Genomic DNA, 19,294 nt, shown 5'->3' on the forward strand with positions numbered 1-19,294 from the left:
GACGAACCATATCCGAATTCGATGTTAAAAGCCCTAGAAGAAATCACTTTGGAAGAACCGGTGACCTGGTCTAGAATCCTACGAAGCCTGCGCTTAATTTTTTATAATGTTGCTTCACTTAGTCGTAGGAGTACTGCATATGATTATAAAGGATCGCAAAGATACGTAAGCCAATAAAATAATGTCATTTACAATAAAAAGATACATTTTCAATCCACAATAAAATTGTTGCACAAAAAAATGCAGCAAATCTCAGAAAAAAAAGAAATTATAATGTGAACGGTGATATGAGCTTACATAAACAATTAAAAACTGTGTTGATCCCACAAACGCTACTTTGAATCTAGAATAATAGCGGTTGAAGTTGTCGCCGAGTAAAACTAAAATAAAAGTATTCTGGTAAAAATGGTACCTGGAAGGGGTCTACATTAGGAGTAAAGCCATGTCCTCCATCGCAAACATCATCGTCCATGTCGGCTCCGTTGTCATAACGTGACTTCTTTCGGGGATCCGACAGTATTCCGTAGGCCTCGCCTAATTCCTTGAACTTTTTTTCTTGGTCACGTTTCTCACTTTCAGAAGCATGAGCGTGTCTATCTGGGTGATGCCTACGATTCAAAGACACGACAGTTTGTTATATGGCTGCTGGCGGACAGAAAAACTTAATAGGTCTTAGTATCACGTATGTAACAAAACAGCCAATAGTTATTATCATCATCGTAATATAAACAAAAATCGTTGAGTAGGTAGATTTTCCCAGGTTAGTTTCGCACATCTTTACAAAGGCTGTTAAGCAGGAAACCGTTTTGGGCCGAGTTCCCTTTTTGATGTATGGTAATCATCTCTTGCATCTCGGAACGTCTTCACCGTTCTTATTATCCAAACATCTGTACTTTTCACGCGTTACTTAAAATCAACTCATCGCTATCGAATCTTACCAAATTTAGCCTCACGAATTGAAACCCGTACATTTCTTAGGTTATAGTCTTAGCTGTTCTGAAACGGTAGCAGATTAACTTAAACCCCTCTGTCCGCATCCTTCTCGGATCAGTCTTTACTGTAGACGGATACACCAGTTCTTTTTGGCCTCGTGCTTCTATCTAACCTATCGTCAGATTATTTACACATATAGGCCTGGTGGCACTCATCAGTTCAATATTTAAGATGAGGCTTACTGGTTTTTCAGCACAAGTTCTGCCTTAAGCTTAGATGTTGTCATTTTTCTGTATCACATCCTTCAGTATAACTGTCTGGGGTGAAGGGCATAACTTTTCTATTGAAATCCATATAAAGTTCTATCTGAGCCCTCTGCCTACTTTATCAAATCTGAACAGTAGATTGAAAATGCCAACATTTAGACCTCAAACTTCTCAGCATTAGTACCCCGCAATGTGCAATGATGCTTATGAAACGATAGTGACCGGTTTGTTATATCATATAGGTGCAAAGTGTAATAACATTTATGTTGGTCAAACGTAAGTGCATAGAGAACTGAAATACCTCAAATAATCGCTAAACCCTAACTGGAATCGGCCCCCTAAGTTCATGATTGTCACACTAGCGCGCTCCTCCCAGTCATCGCAGAGTTAAAGCAAATAATGAAGGGTTTTAAAGAAACTTATAGCTTTAAATTTCCCTTTAAACCCACCAAAAACGGTATTAGTAGTTAGTTCTTACTATATGATTAATCATTTTTTCTTACCCTTCTTATATACTCAATCTATTTGATAGGTAGTCGAAGTCTTGGTTTCATACTAGGATCTACTGATATAATGGATATAGATCTGGCATCATTGATACACGAATTCCATTATTTTAGGTTTCTATTAATAATAATCTTGTATTTAGTAATAGTCTGTATAAAATTTACAGACTTTAGTAGATCAAAGATAACCACTAAATCTGGAACCTTTTATAGAGGCACCATGTTTGAATGTACAATGCGGCAGGTAAACCTGACCATTTCGAAATTGAAAATTTTGCCATAAAATCCTTCGTCAACCGTCATTAACATAGTGTAACATAAAGAAATCATATTGTAGCAACATATTGTCATCATATTGTCGCGACGTTCTTGGCCAAGTCAAGGACATCGCGTTCTAAACCGACATGAAGACAGATATCTAAAAACTGAACACGGCATTTTCGCTAAATTGCAATTTACACACAAAGCTAAGCAGATGCGCATTGAAGATAATAAAATTAAGAAAATACTTTGCTACCCTGCCTTTTTATTTACTTTTTAATACGAAACATTTGCTCATCTTTAATTTTTCCCTGGCGAAATTCGCCCTGTTGATATGATGTCCATCGGAAGAACGTTTAGTGTTTCGTCTACGAATTTCACTGGGGCTAGAAACAAATTTTCTATTTGTGATCACAGGTTAAAATGAAAATATGTTATGCGGTGGCATGGCTTAAGTAAACGAAAAGCTCGTGAAATATGTATCGGGCATTCTATTAAATTTTATTTAAAGAAATTGTTGTTGTACTAATGTATATTATAATATAATAAACAAAATATGAAATACAGTGCAAAAAAAACAATGGGTTGGTAATGGGCAACGTAAACAAATAAATAGAGACACTGGGACATTAGGCAGGAAGTAGTCTCATTTTAAAACATACTTGAGAGCTGCCTTTTTGTATGCTTTCTTGATATCATCCTGGCTGGCGTTTTTGCTGATTCCAAGGATCTTATAATAGTCCTTACGCTTCGACTTCCGCAATTCGAGCTAGCACCAACGCAGAAATTTGTTAGTTCTTTATATAAACAAACAGTTTTTAACTCTTTACATGCATTAAATGTCAATGTATAAGGTCATTCCTGCTATTTTTTGAAACTTTAAAGCCTCCTTTCAAGCTTGGATTCGCCTAGTTGATGTTTTTAAAAGTAACCTTCCACGCTTTTTTCTTTCTATAGAAATGGACATAGATACTTGAATGTATTTTAAAATTGAGTAAATATAGAACAAACAGACGATTAGCTCAGAGAATATCAAACTCCGATCCAAATCTTGAATCGCCAATCTTCTATTTTCAGTTTTGAAACATAGATTACGATCGACATACGTGTGCACAAAATGTACGAAAATTGCACGAAGAGCCTCCATCAGAATCATTAATTCAATACATATCACCTTTGCAATGTAATTGCAATATCTCTATGTATCAAGTTCTAATACTAAGTTGCTTTTTTAAAAAGTAGCAAATTTTTGCATATAAATAACAAGGAGTACTAGTGAATATTTGATCGCAGCTAAAGTATGTTACCTTGGCATTGTCAAGCAGCCGTTTATTATCACGAGATTTATCTTGTTGGTAAACGTGTTCTAGGTCGCGTACAGCTTCCTCGTACATTTCCATATCTTGATAACTGGAATTTCATATTTCACAATAAAACTCAATGGCACATACGTTGGAACTTTTATTAATATGCCTTGAGCGCGTACGGGTTATCGAATTCTGTCAGCATATGATTACGAACTTTGGAGAGATTTCAAGTGAAATGAAGTAAATAAGCTACGTGGCAAAAGTTTATCTTACCACTGGGCGCGTCGGATGTAGGCTCTTGTATAGTAAGCGTCAAGTTCGATGGCCTTGTTAAAATCTGCTAAGGCATCATTATGACGATCAAGACGTAAACAGCATTGTGCACGATTACAGTGCAACTGAAATTACAAATAGTAGATAAAATAGATCAATAAAAGCTTGACATTTATACATGATATTTAGTCGATGAAGAATACATTGTGTTCAACTCATGTTATTATGAGGGCTTTTGCAGACAACATACAGGATAGCAAAGTATTATAGTTCTAAGCTAAATGTTATTCAAATTCGTCGCTTTAAAACCTACATCCGATCAGTTCTGACCGTTTACAACGGTTACACGTATGTGAATGTGTGCGTGTCTGTATTCGCGTAAAATGCGTGTGTATGTGTGAGTCCACGTAAAAATTAGGTAACCGAAGAAAGCGGAAGGCTGTCCTTCAGAGCAGAAGGTCTAAAGTGTCAATTAATGTACGTGGAGTAAAAAACAATGCCGCAATTAAAAGTGTGAGACATCAACATCGTAACGATCGTTGGTTAATGATCGAAAGCACGCTTCACAGCTGATGGGGTCCGACAGAATCCAGTTGCGTGTGTTCCGTACCAACTGAGAAGTGGCGAATGGAAGCAGATAAATTCGTAACAGGAAGGGCTCGAGGAGCACCTTTATTTATTCATCGAGATTTGTGTAGACGTTCGAACAGAACTTATCGTCTACAATATACTAAAGCGATAACATCTAATAAGTTAACCATAATACTTTGATTGCATGGCTAATATTTGCTTGATGAGTAAATAAATTTGTTTAGAAGGATATGTTAGGCAAAACAGCACAGCTACAACCCTACAAGAATAGCATGCAACACTGTTTTAAACTGACGTAATTCGGTGACCTGCTAAAACGTTTCCTACCACCTGTAGCTTAGATAGCTAGCATGGGAAACCTGGTTCTCTGATTAGTCGCTAATCAAACCGACAGGTTCAAGTGTAGTCTAAAAGGTTAATTTGCGACCATAAGAACGCGCGGGCTTTTTTAAAATCGTCAGAGCAGAATAGCCTTTGATAGATAGATAATGGTGGTGTTACTGCCATTCCCTGACCCTGTTCAGCCAAGACCTTCATACCAAGGCCTTTGCCCAGTGGTTGCTATACGCTTACTACTACAAACAACACGATAAATCGGAACAAGATTAGTAACAATGCGGCTGTATAAAGGTTTCGCCTTATATAATACTCAGCGGCTAAAAACAAGAACTGACTTTTCTATGGTCAATATTGCATTTAGTTTTAAGACTATTACACTTGACAAACAAGAAAAACACTGGTTGTATCAAGCAAATTTATCTATATAAATGATTAGCTATAAATTATTTATTAAGTAGATATACTAAAATGTATTTAGAATTTGTGTATTTATGTATATATTTCGGTATATATGACTAAAATGGACGTTGCATTTTTCCCGGATAGTGTGCACTTTGAATTTTATATTCGAGGAGTTATCAATACAAAGATTCTTATTTACTCTACGCACGGAGATAAATAGCTAACTGTCTTTAACCCGATAACTTCACTTGAATGTAGGCAAACAAAGAATTTCCTGACAAACGATTTGCAGATCCGATGCTTTAAAGTAAATTTCTCGCAGTCTGCCTGATCAGTACGACACAACTTGCAAAGAACACGAACTCATAAAAAAAAAAGCATAAACTCAAAGGAGCTTCGTATGTCCATAAAGGTATAGAACTTTGGTATAAAACAGAGAAATCTTGCAGAATAGCCCTTAAAATTCACGGTATGATTCCTCAAGCCCCTTCTCTTTTTATAATCACATGATTATATTGTGTATTTCGCTATCAATACCACGTCACTCCTTGAAGGTTTAGATTTTTTATAATCTACATGTACAGATAATTATTTTGTTTCTACAGAGCCTAAGGACATTCTTAAGTCAAGATTTAGTATGTAACACAAGGTGTACCCCTGGCACTGTGCAACAACATCTGATGTTTTTTGTTCACATGTAAGCGATGAGGCATATGAACTTCTTCTCGCGGCAAATCAGAATTTCACGGCATTTTCGTTTTTTTTTTTCATTGTTAATTCAGTGCGTCTGCAAAAACAGCAGTGACAATCAACGCGGATTCTTTGATCACTCCGGAAAAAACCGTTACTGCGAGTCAACCACATCCATATGACAAAACGTGCAGCAGTAAGATAGACAAAATAGCACAGCTTTGCCCGCTAAATCGTTAGCATCCTTTCTTTAACGGTAGGAAGTACCGACAGACATCTCCTTTTTCAATATTTTAGCGTGTTCCATTACTGGTTAGTCCAGCAGCTAAAAGCTAATATACATCGTAACAAAACACGAGAAGAGCAGCAATTTTTTTTTCTATCTTGTTCTTCTGCATTCGTAACATACAGGTGTTCGCAAATTAAAATGTAATATCTGGAATAAGCAGTATTGTGAATCAAATTGGTGTATATAATATAAAATTTGTGACAAGAAAATCTTTTTTAATTTGAGTAAGGAAGGAATTGATAGAAATATATATTGGGTTATCGAAAAGGTATTTTCTAGCTAAATGCTTTAAAGTCACGTGTCTTAGGTAATTGATTCGCGCCGGGTAGCCTCGGCATCATTCGCAAGCTAAAATTCAATAGCAGATGTGTTGAATTTTTTGGGACACCTTTGTACAGAATTTACAGAATCTGGAATTTCTGCGAAAATTTACTATTTGCAGAATTTTAGTACAATGAAGGCTCAAATACATTCTAGGCCCATAAAAAGGCGTGGTATTAACAAATATTAAGAGAACTTAGATGGGAAATTTAGTGCATTCGCCGAATAGACTGTTATGTTCTCTGCAAACTTCTTTAATACATTTAGTTTAATTTTAATGGAGGGAAGCAAAAAGCGTTTGCCACAATTTTTCGCCCAGAAACCACAGAAACTCCATAATGATCGGATTATGATGTTACTACAAAAATGGCTAAAAGTCATCGATTAAATGGCGCATATATAGTTTAGCAATATTAAAAATATAAAAAAAAATACTTGTTTCTACTTTAGCTTTAATAAGGCAATTTGTCAACAACTCAATATATATATGTGTATATCACATTCCAAAAATTATGTAAATTTATGCAGTACTGTCCACGGCCTGAACAATATTTATCAATGACTGGCATTCGGAGTAGATATAGTTTTCACATCCATTAGTAAAAATTACAAATCTTAGCCTACACGCTTGGCAAGATTAACATATTTGGAACAGCAGGTTAAGAATTAACTGTAGATCTAAGAGCGTTTTAATTGCACAGAAATAATGAACAATGGTGTTTTGTATAAAATAGAAAACAGTAACATTAAAAATAAAAAAAAAAGACCATATAATAGTAATAATAACAGGCCTCACAGTCTATATATTTTACTTTTGTGTCTGTTTATCTACTTATCCTTTCTCCGCATTCGCACACCTGTTTCACTTGAGAAGGCCCCTTCTTCACAAAAAAAAAGGCCTCTTGCCAGCACCTGTTGCCTGTGAACGAAAGTAAGTGTGACCGCTCCTATTGTTCAAATATCGGCTCTTTACGTGAAAAAAAGAACTAAGAAGCTCCTGCAGCAAACGGAAAGGAATAATGCTAGAGAAGTAAAGAAAAGCATAGCTCTTGTACTTCTCCATTTGAGAAAATATAAAAAAAAATAGCTAGAATGCACTTGTTGAGTTTAAATTTTAACATTTCGTACCTCCAGTCAATAAGCCAGGTAAATTCACATGAAAGAGTTAGTTTAGTTAATACGAATCATTTCAATGTGGTTCAATAAATAAGTTTGTAAATCCTATATCATAGTGTGATGCATGCGTGTTGAACAATCTAAGTAAACGGATAAATAGCTACATTTTAATCACAAATATAATGCTCTTAGGGAAAACTTTTGTAATACTACGAAACGGCTAAGCAACATTTCGAGCACTCCAACGAACAGGCATCATATCAATTAGGACTTGTACCTTAGCATTGGTAGACTTGTTCAAAGGATCGATGGCAAGAGCTGCAGTGTAGACCGCGTGGGCATCTTGAAACGATCCTTTCGAAAATAGTTCATTACCCCTTTCTTTTTCTGCGCGAAGATTCTTGCATTGCTGCGAACAGAAATCTACAATTACATTGGAAAGCCAACAACTTCATTAATTAATTACATTTATTTTAAGAAGTTAATTTTTTAGCACACATTCATCAGCAATTCTTTAGTGAGGTTAGCCTCGTTTCTAAATAATAATAAAATAGAATCGAATAAAAAGCCTCAAAAACTTCGCTAAAAATGAAATTAAACACTAATTACAATCAGAATTTATGAGCTCTCGTTCAAGGATTACCCGCAAATATAGTTCTTTGTAAATTTTGTTAGCATTTACTATTGGTTTTCGTTCTTCATGTTTGAGCGGGTTCAGCTGATTGGTACCAGCCCTGATACAATGCACAATTGTTTTATTTGTGCATACCTTGAAGGCCCGCGCAGCTTTTGAGTGGTCAGGAGCTAATCGCATAACTTGCTGGAAATGTTGTAAGGCTTTATCAACGTTATCTTCGTAGTAAAGTACTAGACCACGAACAAAATACGCGTCCGCGTTTGAATTATCAAGCCGAATTAAATCCAGCGCAACATCCCTCGCCTCTAGTAGCCTGAAATTTCAGTAGAAAAATTGAACCGAGCATGCAGTTGCTTGAAATCATTTTAATACTGAAATATCTTTCCCAATAGATTAATTCTATGGGCACCCTTTTTCTTAATATTAAATCTGTGTATCCCAATAAAAATTGTATTGTTTTAGAAAATTGCACATCTACCAAATCGCACCAAGACGGGTATACAGTGATATATTAACACGCTATAGGCTTTCAGTGACAGTGATGGTACTAAAAGATTGCAGCTTCGAAAAAAAAAATCAGTACATGCACGCATTGTCTGTACGACGTTCACAAGCTGCATGAACAATTGATGATCTAAACTAAACATCGGATATTAGTATGCTCATATAATCTTTGAGTATTCATTTTGTCTTACGACAGTGAGCTAAAAAGAATGATACTATACTTTTTACTTAAAACCTCTCAGAACAATTTAGAAGGGCGATTCGAATTTCACCTTAATACGCTTATGCCTTCTACGAACGAAGCACACAAAAGTTACTTTGTTGTTCTTAATTGATTCTCATAAAAAGAATGCGTTGCTCAAAATGTATATGGAGATAGAAACGGTTTGCATGCAGAAATTCCTTAAATAACCAAACACTGTAAATACAGCATACGAAATGGTTGCAAAACCTGTTACAGTCACTGCGACCACAATGTAATAGAATATAAATATTGCTATTACGTAGCCATTTACTACATAATTTCAAAAAAGGACAACTTCGTGACCCGCCCGAGATTGACATGGATGTTGTTAATGTGAGCGCTACGCATGCCCATACAAAGTGTTACGTAACTTGAATCAAAAATCACTTGAAAAAATCACTATACGAGACACGAATATACGACGATATACGAATAAAATCACTCAGTGGATAAACTTTTTTACGTCCGGTAGTTTTACTAAAGATTGCTTCAGACGACTGGTTAAGCCCGACACAAAGTGTCTACGTTAGATCTCAAACCTGGAACATCTCATGGCATCATAGCACCATGACGGGGGGTTTGTTATGGCAGTTACGGCGCATAGATACGGCTTGTTTATTTGATCTGAGTTCAGCAAACCCTCCTATGGAAGGATGAAAAACAAGAAAACTATTACAAAAAAAAACTCTCATTTGCTCCACTATAAGATCAGAAACCGCTGTGACATTATTGTGCCAGTGACAGACCCCCCCCCCCCGCTTCTTGACATACTCGAAATCTTTGCGCATTAAAGCAACTACAAAAAGAAGAAATTCTGTTACTATAGTATTCGTAGTAACATCGATCTCCACAAAAGATAACATAAATGTTGCTGATAACCATGCATACAATTATAAACATCTTAAGCTGGCTTAATTCGCTAGTTAAATCTATGATTAACTCCCTTTTTTTATGGTTAACTTCCTTTTCTGCCAGAAAACTATCTTTATTACTAGTTCATGAAGTAACACAAAAGATACTCAATAAAGTTTAAACTTAAAGGAATTTAAATTAATAAAAATTATACAACCTTGGAATTAAGTTACGATGTCATAGAAAGCCAAATAAATATTTACTGACGAATATAACCCAAAGCAATTTAAGAAAAAAATTTTTATACATTGTTGTAACTAGTTTATTGAACATGAAAAGGCTATTGGCTGCAGCTATAGTTAATGTAACACATCCCCGGAAAATTATGCCAAGACGTTCGTCAAAGCATGGGCCAAAATGCCGCGAAAACTAAGTTAAATCATTTTATGGTTTTTAGTTAAAAATATGTATTTAACTAAAACCCTGTAATACCGTTTACTTTTTTAAATTTAAAATGTTCCGTTTGAAGAGGCCGTTCTCCAACGCATAGGATACACTTTTAATAAAAATTTAACTTTTTAAATTTTAAAGAGTTTCTACCCAGTTTCAAACAAAAATAGTACCAAAGCTGGAAAGAAAGCATCTACAGGGCAACTAGAAACGGAAGTAAGCGAAATCGCTATTTTTATAGTATATGGTATATTTGAAACCAAATCGTTGGCTAAATGACGTTAAATTGCAGGCAGTCATGGAACCTAAGGATTTACTACTTTAAAGTTCTTTGGGGATATTTCAGGAAAAAATCTTTTTGAACGCGTCACTATGGTAACCATGAACGTGAGGATATCACTGATCCAAATTTCGGCGTTATAAAGTAATTACCATGACATGTGATTACCATGCCGTTAAATGGGCCTGGTGGAGAAGTCCTTGATAGGTCTATCAAGACCCACCTCGACTAGACTCTGGCGGAGCTCAAGTTCTTGTTGCCGAAGTTCTTGTCTTGTCTGTTTACCGAAGAAGTTATTTCAAGGATTAGTGGAAACAGCCAAAAGAGTTCAGTAGCATTGTTTAGGTCTTTATATAATAAAGTTGCTTTAAGGACTTAAAATAACCCTATATAGGACATCGAGTATTGATTTTTTTCTGGGGTGTGGATTAGTAGACTGCAAATTGCTCAAGGAAACTTTTTTCACATATTCAGGGATTCTGTTAAAGACAAAAGATTTCACTATAAACTGTCCGTGTTTCGTCCTTGGTCTTTTTCCCATTCCGAAACGTGTGACATTCGCTTTTGGACACTTATGTTTGAATACGTGGACATTTACGCGCATTACAAGAAAAAAACTAATTTTAAAGAAATACCGTATCTTGCAAGACGCACATTGAACACTAATAGTATAATGCAAAAATCCAGTGGACGTTTAAAAAGAGGATTTCACGCATCTTATTGGTTACCATGACGTTTTCTAACCGTAACATCTGTTGAAGAAGCCACAATTAAGTCAAGCAAAACCCACTTCGGAGGCACGCCTTTTGTGGTGTATGCAAGGGCTGATTCTGATAATTGATTTATGCAAAAGAAATAGCTAAAGGTGAAGAAAAAATATGCGTGTTTTGCAAGAATGCACCAGGACTATTTTCATAAGCTTAATTTTCAGTTTAAAAAGCGGCCGGAGCTAATATATATATATATATATATATATATATATATATATATATATATATATAAGATGCTGCGTCTAAGTCCGGAGTTCTTCTTGTAAGTTATTTCTTAGAATAAAAAGAGATATCTAAATGAAGATTTGCGTGCAGCGATATGATAGGTGTGCCCTTGTTTCAGTGTTGCTCATGAACGCTTCCTTGCAAAAAAAAAAAAGAAAAAATAGGCTTCGGGCTGATAGCAGGCCACAAAAAAAAGTAATTAGGTGCAAAAGTCTTGAAAACACTAAGTACTTGAGCTTACCTGGGTCATTCACGTGGCAATTGATCTTCTTCTCTGCAAACGGCTGTTAATTTTTATATAAAAATCTCAGGTATATCAAAAATGGGTTTTTGAGCTTCAACTAATGCATTCTTTAGCCCTTCTAATCAAGAACATATTCGGGATCTTTCGGTTTGTCCTAAGTTTTCCTCGTATCTTTCAGAAGCCGCAAGAAAAGTGGCAATAACGTAGCCTATCGGTTAATGGCAAAAGAGAATGTTTAACTTTATTGACGCCTCGCCCAGAGCGAAGAAACTGGATAAGAGCTGAACTTTGCTGAAATCGCGAAAACGACGTACTGTTTATTGCCATGACAAGTTCGCTGTCTTGTTATATAAATGCTGATTTTTTTTTAGTTCGAAGGCTGGTGGATAAATGCATACCCGCGACAATAAACAACCCACCAAAGTTTAACCGGATTTAAAAAGAGCACCCTGTACTTCTTCGTGTAAAAGAACTTCAAACTAAAAGAAAATTATTCCCGAGATATCTTTAAGAGTATTGTAACTCTATGATATCTATAACTTCCAATCATTTTCTATAAATTTTGAACGGAATTTGGTAGTCCATTCAAGAAATGTGACTGTTTTTGTATTAAGTTATTACATAAATGTAAAGATTTTTTCATTCGGAAATAATTAAGTATTATGTACGATGGAACTATTTATCTTTATTCTACAAGGCTATTGTCATCATTTTATTTAGGACACAAAAATTGTACTTCCTCGAAATCTAAACGTGGATATAACATGTGGCAAAAAAAATATTGTCAAGGATTACTGGACTTCACCTTTTGTTGCAATGCAAAAAAGCTGCGGTAGTAATCCAGGAGATCTATTCTGCAGGCGATAAATTTGCCCAAGAATATATCGCTATCAAAAATGATTAAAGAGAGCCTAAAAAAATTTGTAAAATCTAATCAAGGTCTTCCACGTCAAAACTTCTATTTTTGAATTTAGCAAAATATCTTTGAGTCGTACGCTCGTAAACTCAGGCTGGCTATTTGTCCAGTGCTCTTGGTGAACCAGATTCTTTTCAGGACAAAACGACGAACTCATTCTGGTGAAAAACAGCATCTTAGAAAATTTTTATTCAATGTTTTCCTACTGGACAAAGGGTCAACGAGATAGTCAACTTCTTGTGTTACCTCAAGTATATAGTATCAAGCGTATAGTTTTGCAAATATTGACAAAAATACATGCGGCTGCAGAAGACGCAATAACAGGTTCCGAAAGACCACAACGAGAATCCGCAATAAAAAAAAAGCAGTTCAGACAGCGGAATTAATTAACGCTGCCTAAAAGTGCAATTCTGACTACTCTTTTGTTCCGATCAAATCGTTAGCGCAGACGTTTTATGAGAGTAGCCGTATTAGGTCACAAATTCTTCAAGAAGTCCTAAAGTGTACGTCATGTGGGAAAAATCAGACAGGTGCTCTCTGAGGCCAATAAAACCAAGAGCTTTTAACAATGATGTTTAGTCCATAGTTCTTTCAAGAACCAGGCACCAGGTCGTTTTCAACTGTTTTCTGATAAAACATATCATGAATTCAAAAATCAACCCCATTTTGGTCATGATCTCTGGCTTTTCTACGATCAATGAGATGTGTCTATTATGAGTAAAAGCAATATTTTGGTCTCCGAAATTCGAAGTTCGTGCTCCGAATGTCATATCTAGTCAAAACGACATCATGCCAACGTACTTCTTTAGAACGGCGGATTCACCGCTAAAGAAGTTTGCCTACTTCTTCTGTAGATTCAAGTGCGACCGTGGATAGCTAGTATCTAATAGAAGGCTATGCATCGTTTAGGTACACGGCTTTATATTAACAGGTTGCTTAAGGATATTAGCACGTGACAGCAATAAGCATATATGGCTGTCGTGCAGCCCAGGTTCACCTACGTTGAATTACTGCGTCCGAGGCATAACTGAGCAAGAATTCAACAAATCTTGAGATAACGATTTCAGTCACTTATTGGGATCTTTGTTGCGAAAGGGCTTAAAAAATTGAAATGATAAAATTTGAACCGAGTTTATGAGTGATCTAGACCCCAGATTGGACCTGTAATTGCAGTAAATGGCAGTTACACTGAATAAATATGATCGCCAACAATGCCATTTATAGTATATGCAAAAAAAAAAACACTAAAAGATCTTTCTTTGTTTAGACAGTGTTTATAAGCAAAAATCCGCAGTTTGGATGCTTCATTCTGTAGCCCTCGTCGGGCACGCCGTACAGATGCTTTTAACTAAGAAAAAATAAAAAGGTGTTTATAATGCTATTTTTATGCCCGATATACATATAGATAGCGAAAGGTAAATTTGTGAGTCAAACAAAGCAAGATAGGGCAAAAAAGATCTTTTCAGTTGCATGTAAAACTTGATTATCAGCAATCGGAAGTCTACCCAAGTGGCAATTCAGCTTTTGATAAAGGGAAAGGATTGTCAGGGAACGAATAGACTGCAACTTTGGTTTAAAGAAAGCTTAAGCATGAGAGGATTAGAGGCGACCAAGCTGTGTTTCAGGCGGTTTTGATCATTAAGAGGCAAAAGAACATAGCTTATTGCAAAGATATCAGGGCTACCAAGATTGTTTGTTGAAAGGATTTTTTAAAAAACATACAGAAGGACATTAGAGGAAAAGCGGGGTGGATCAATAAGGCAGACCTGCTATTGTATGAAAAGGAGAGAGTAATCAAATCTCTATTCCCAACTCATTAGCCATTCCACTGGGCACAATTTTCTCGCGCTATTTCAAAAAGAGGTATTTATGTGACGCGAGACGGGGCGCTTTAAGCGGAAGAGCAAATAAAGTTGGGCTACATGTCGGGTTCAGACGAGATTCTGACCATAATCACAATGACACTTTGGCACAGCGGTCAAGTGAGTTTTCAGACTGGGCCAATCTCCAATAGAGTGCATAACAGAAGAAGTAGTGCCTATTCCTAATGGAAATGGGCATAACAGACCACTATGTATCCTCGGAAAAGGATAAAAGCCACTTTGGAAAAGAAGCCTGGATTCTTCTCCGAAGACCAGTTCTTTCTGATTCAGTACGACTTGAAGAAACATTGGCCTGTGTTTTTAGCAATTAAAGGGATTTTTCGAAAAGTTGAAATTTTCATAATAGCCACAAAAATGTGGTTGCCTCAAGAAATTTATTCCTCGCAATACTCTTGAATATGAAAAACGCTTTTAATAACCTTTCTTGGCGGGTAGTGCCTACCTACTCGAATGTCAGTGTACTTGATCTCTCTGATCCCGGGCAACCAGCAAGACAAATCGAAGGTCTACGGAGAGACGATTTTTCCCATTGGACCTGAACCTTTTAGGGCTCGACCTTGGGTCCTTTCTATGAATTATGGTGTATGATGCAGTATTGCTACCCAGGTAATAACAATTGCTTATTCAAATGATCTCATGGCCGAGGCGCAAACAAGGACAAAGTTGCGGAGCTCCGGAGAAAAGCCAGTCGGGAGCTCAGACAAGTAAGATGAAAGGTCATAGATTGTTCATGTACCTAGCAAAATCCGCATCCATCCAACATATTGAAAGGACGAAACTGATCACGGAATGCGCGGGCTTCCGGTAGTGGTGAAAACGGACTAGGTATAATGGAAATCGCCAGAATTCTACCACACACTTACGGTACTAAACAAGAAAAACGAGGATACTCATAACCACTTCCGAACGACAGCGTTGTTCGGCGTCTTTGTGTAAACTAAGGGAGGCGCTTATCGACGCGGTTATGAAGGTGTTGAAAAGGGCCAGTGCTGATATTTAAGGTAATGCAAGCATAACGCACAGTTAGTGCGAATGCGGCAATATATCTTATTAAGTTTAGATCAAACTTTAGATCAAAGTTGAAAAAAGTATCGTATTGACCAAGGAGATGATACAAAATGCATAATCATAGTACCAGAAAAAAGTAAAGCGTAATTCTTATATTTGAGCTAAGTGTTGCTATGAGAACATTATTTCTAGGCTTGAGACGTGGGCACCAGAACCCGGTGCGGAGCTGAGGAGGATTTCAAAATTACCTTCACAGAACACAAAAGGCCCCTTTGTTTCGCTGCGTTTTTGTACATAGCGAGCCTTTAGGGCAGAGCTTACCACCTACGAACGGTACGCAAGACAATTGCCCGTATCAGGAAGCGACGGACGCACGAAAAATAACGCTATCTCATTGCAAATTAAAAAAGGCAAGCCATTAATCAAAGCAAACGTCATAGGCTAGTGTATAATAATTATTAAATTTTGCTTATGCTTTTTGCTAATGGTGCTTACAACAAAACAAGATCATTTTAATAAGTCTAGTTACCATCGAATCCTAAAATTTTTAAAATGAATAGTCGGCATGTTCCTTGCAGACCATGCTTAAAATGCTTATCAAACGAAGCTGTGAACCTGATCTACGTCCGAAGCTGATGCAACAAATTACTGTAATTTTTATGTCTTTGCTGAGACTAATATCAACATCAAGTGCTTAACCTCAAAACGCTTTAACATAACTTCATGAATGGCTTAAATTATGTATCTTTGTATTTACCGCATGAGATAGGCGAGGCACTCTGCGCGCAGTAATTTGAATTTAGGGCAGCCCGGGGACTGTACAAGCGCGCGTTCCATACAGTAAACGCATTTACGGTAATCGCCTTTAGCATATGCCTGCAATAAGCAACAGCATTGATGGTAAGATAACACGACCAGCGCAGTTACACAAATAATGACCACTCAAGTGTAAGATTCACAACTGTGTGCTTGGTTCTAGTAAAGAAGTTTATTAACGTCCAGTTGAAAAGTTTGTATTCTTAAGTATTCTTAATCATGTACGTTAGTAGTATGCAGATGATAATTTATTGTACCTTATCGCCTTCGGTGATATAGTTCTGAAGACTCTCAGCAGCTTTTGTTTCTTTTGCTACATCAGTGTGGTTCGGTTCCAGTGAACGCACTCGAGCTAAAGATCTGTAAAGAAATGCAGCCGTAAGCTATTGCTAAGGTTCCTATTCTATTACCTAATATTACATTTTTTTTTTTCTCAGACACTACCAACCAAGAATAGTATTAGTTACTACGATGACCTATTATAAATAATCCATCCCTTTACGTATACTGCACCTTGAATAAGTGAGCCATATATATATTAGGTCGCTCAATATAAAACGTCACATAGCAGAATTTTTCGAACTTTTTTCATAGGCTTAGCTCTACTCCTGGTTGAGGCATGAACCATTACTGTCTCTGACCTTCTGCCAATTAGATGGCAGCTTATATATTCCGCTACTGTAGAACTGCGGGATACGAGAGCCGATGAAGTCTTAAAAGGCAACTTCGGCATGGCACTAAAATGTACCGTTTTTTTTTTTTTTTTTTTTTTTTTATTAAGCTGTCGTGAGTTCTTGGAAAGTGGTAATTTGTGGAAACAATATCTGAAGATTATGGTGAATGACAGAGAGCATCCCTCTTAAGTCTTGCATTTTTGCCGCCATAACTCTCTGGTGTGAAATCGAACGTTGTCATCCAAGGAAAGTAGTTTTCACTGGTCTTAGCTTAATTTTTTTTAAAGAGTTTTTTTAATCATTTCTTTTAATTGTGAACAGTACACTTCAGCAGCAATCGACGAATCACGGCTCACGCAGTTGAAGTGAAACTTGTCTTGACAAAGGTGTCAAGCCACCAAACAATCGCCATAAGCTTTTGCAGGTGTACATTTGCTTTAGGACGATATCTCACCGGTTCAGTTGCACCCGTCTACTGATGTAATTGTCAGCGATTATCATAGAATATTTACGTTTTATCACGCAACAATTGCAATTCAGCTTGTAGTTTTTTATCTTGAGAATGGTATGGGTTAAACCACAGCTCTCAACTCGTTGTCATCCACATTCGCGAGGACCTTCCAAGACTCATTTTCCAGTTTGAAATGGTCTTCTTGGCATTTTTGAATTACGGCTTACGGTGTTTCTGCTAGTAAAACTCTCGTTAAAAGCTCCGCCGCTGTAGTTTCAGGAGGAACACATATTTGCAAACCACGAGAGCTTTCTGATTCTCTATGGCTCGTTGTAACCAGCCTGCTAAAAGCTCGAGCGACAATCTAATATCGAACAGTCTTATAATTCAAAGAGTGCATCTCAAATATAAAAAAAAAATGTATCGCGAATTATTCCACCACTAAAAAATAGCGTCAACTTTAAGTATTAGGTTAGCACTATGATTGTTATACAGAACGCTGAGCGATTTTACTGCGTCATGCTTGAGAGAATCGCGCAGTAAACACTCATACAGTCTTTTGGTTTTGTTGTTTTAGCATCTGTCTTACATTTATATCATATGTCGTGTACTTGATGTCCTTGTAGACAGTCCGTGATGTCGTACGCTCCCTTATATCAGTCCTCTCTAATGCCCTGATCCAAAACAAAAGGATCAATAGGAATGCACTTTTCGAAAGCGGCCATCAAATTGGGCTCTGCACTAATTTGTCTCTCTCGTGGGTTTTTCATTGTGCTGTGCTAAAAGCTCGTTCTGCTTCTTCTGCAGGCGCATACTTATTTACGATGCGACACACTGTCGATCTAGGATGGCCCAATAGAACATAATGTCGGTGGAACCTGTCCAGCACTTGATAAAAGTTGACCTTCGCTCAAATTTCGAAAACGAAGAACTGTTGCGAAGTTCGCTATGACAAGTTTATTATAAAAATAACTGACTCTGAACTAATATTAGAGGAGTGGAAGGAAAGGAGTGTCGTAAGGAAAGCGAGCCCCTTACGGCAAATGACCCTCTGAAATTGGTCCCAATTTAGATGCCGTACTTGAGCTGAAAAAGTGCTATACCGGCTGTTGTAATCGTATTAGTAGAGGTCCGAATCGACCGGTTTCGAAATGACATGATTGGTACAGCGTGTCAACCATGGGAGTACGGTTCCTGTTCGTCAGTTTGTATGGCACCCAGACATCGAACTCTTTTCAAATGGTTTAAAAGTGTTCGGTTGTAAATTTTTAATTCTTTGGCGATATTATGGCTACTCACATCTCAATTTTGCTGAACGTGCGGAATACTTTGATCAACTTTTCTACAGTTAGTCTAAAGGAGCACTTTCGCATCGAAATTGTCCAAAATTGGACAGTTTCTTGCGATCCTCTGTGTTGATAATGAACAACACACATTTTTTTTTAAAGGCCTGGACAGCATTTATCACAATGGCCTGTAAAATATAGCGAATTTTTGCAAAAACTTTACTCGTATTTAAGGTGCTCCATCTTGAGCCTGAATGCAGGAATTCCAACAATTTTAGCACATCTATCTCAGATTTTAAATAACACTGACTCCATGCGAGTCATATCACCTGAGATATGCGACTTTAAGGCCCTCCAGCTAGAAAAATCAGTCAAATACTGTATAAAAAAGAAGCAAAGAACACACTCATCATCACGGGAAGCAAACCCCATTTTCGTAATTTAAAAATAGGTCAGCTAATTGTCCAATCTCTCCGCGTTGAGCAGAAAGTCAAGAAAATAAACTTTATGCTTTGCTCAAAATCGACCGTATACGTTGCGACGGCCACTTTCTGTGCAAATGTGCAACTTTGTTTTGAGGAATGCAAAGAAGATTTACATGAGGAAAGGAAAATACCCATTGAGATTTATATATAAAGGGTTCAAAAATTCATTAAATTGTGATGATGATGATGATTCTTGATACACCTTTTTCATACAAAAATTAATAGTTTACTCCGACCATTATAGTTTTTCAGTATTTGACTATATTTGGTGAAAA

General features: G+C 36.8%; 1 protein-coding gene across 3 annotated transcripts in view; it reads right to left on the reverse strand.

Annotated features, from left to right (window-relative positions):
- Positions 1-19,294, reverse strand: part of LOC111253722 (dnaJ homolog subfamily C member 7-like) — a 38,586-nt gene that overhangs the window by 4,715 nt on the left and 14,577 nt on the right. For 2 of the 3 annotated variants that reach the window (XM_086974474.1, XM_022813544.2), the window contains exons 6-13: positions 16,381-16,483; positions 16,065-16,183; positions 8,064-8,244; positions 7,572-7,703; positions 3,547-3,671; positions 3,274-3,376; positions 2,629-2,735; positions 413-608 (exon numbers count right to left, since the gene is read on the reverse strand). In XM_086974474.1, coding sequence (XP_086830600.1) covers positions 413-608; positions 2,629-2,735; positions 3,274-3,376; positions 3,547-3,671; positions 7,572-7,703; positions 8,064-8,244; positions 16,065-16,183; positions 16,381-16,483 — 1,066 coding nt within the window. Of the gene's footprint in view, positions 1-412; positions 609-2,239; positions 2,353-2,628; positions 2,736-3,273; positions 3,377-3,546; positions 3,672-7,571; positions 7,704-8,063; positions 8,245-16,064; positions 16,184-16,380; positions 16,484-19,294 lie in introns of all 3 variants that reach the window. The other variant, XR_015316687.1, reaches the window with a different exon arrangement.

Source organism: Varroa destructor, unplaced genomic scaffold (assembly GCF_002443255.2).
Source record: "Varroa destructor unplaced genomic scaffold, Vdes_3.0 BEIS01000007.1, whole genome shotgun sequence".
In the NCBI taxonomy this organism is placed as follows: domain Eukaryota; kingdom Metazoa; phylum Arthropoda; class Arachnida; order Mesostigmata; family Varroidae; genus Varroa; species Varroa destructor.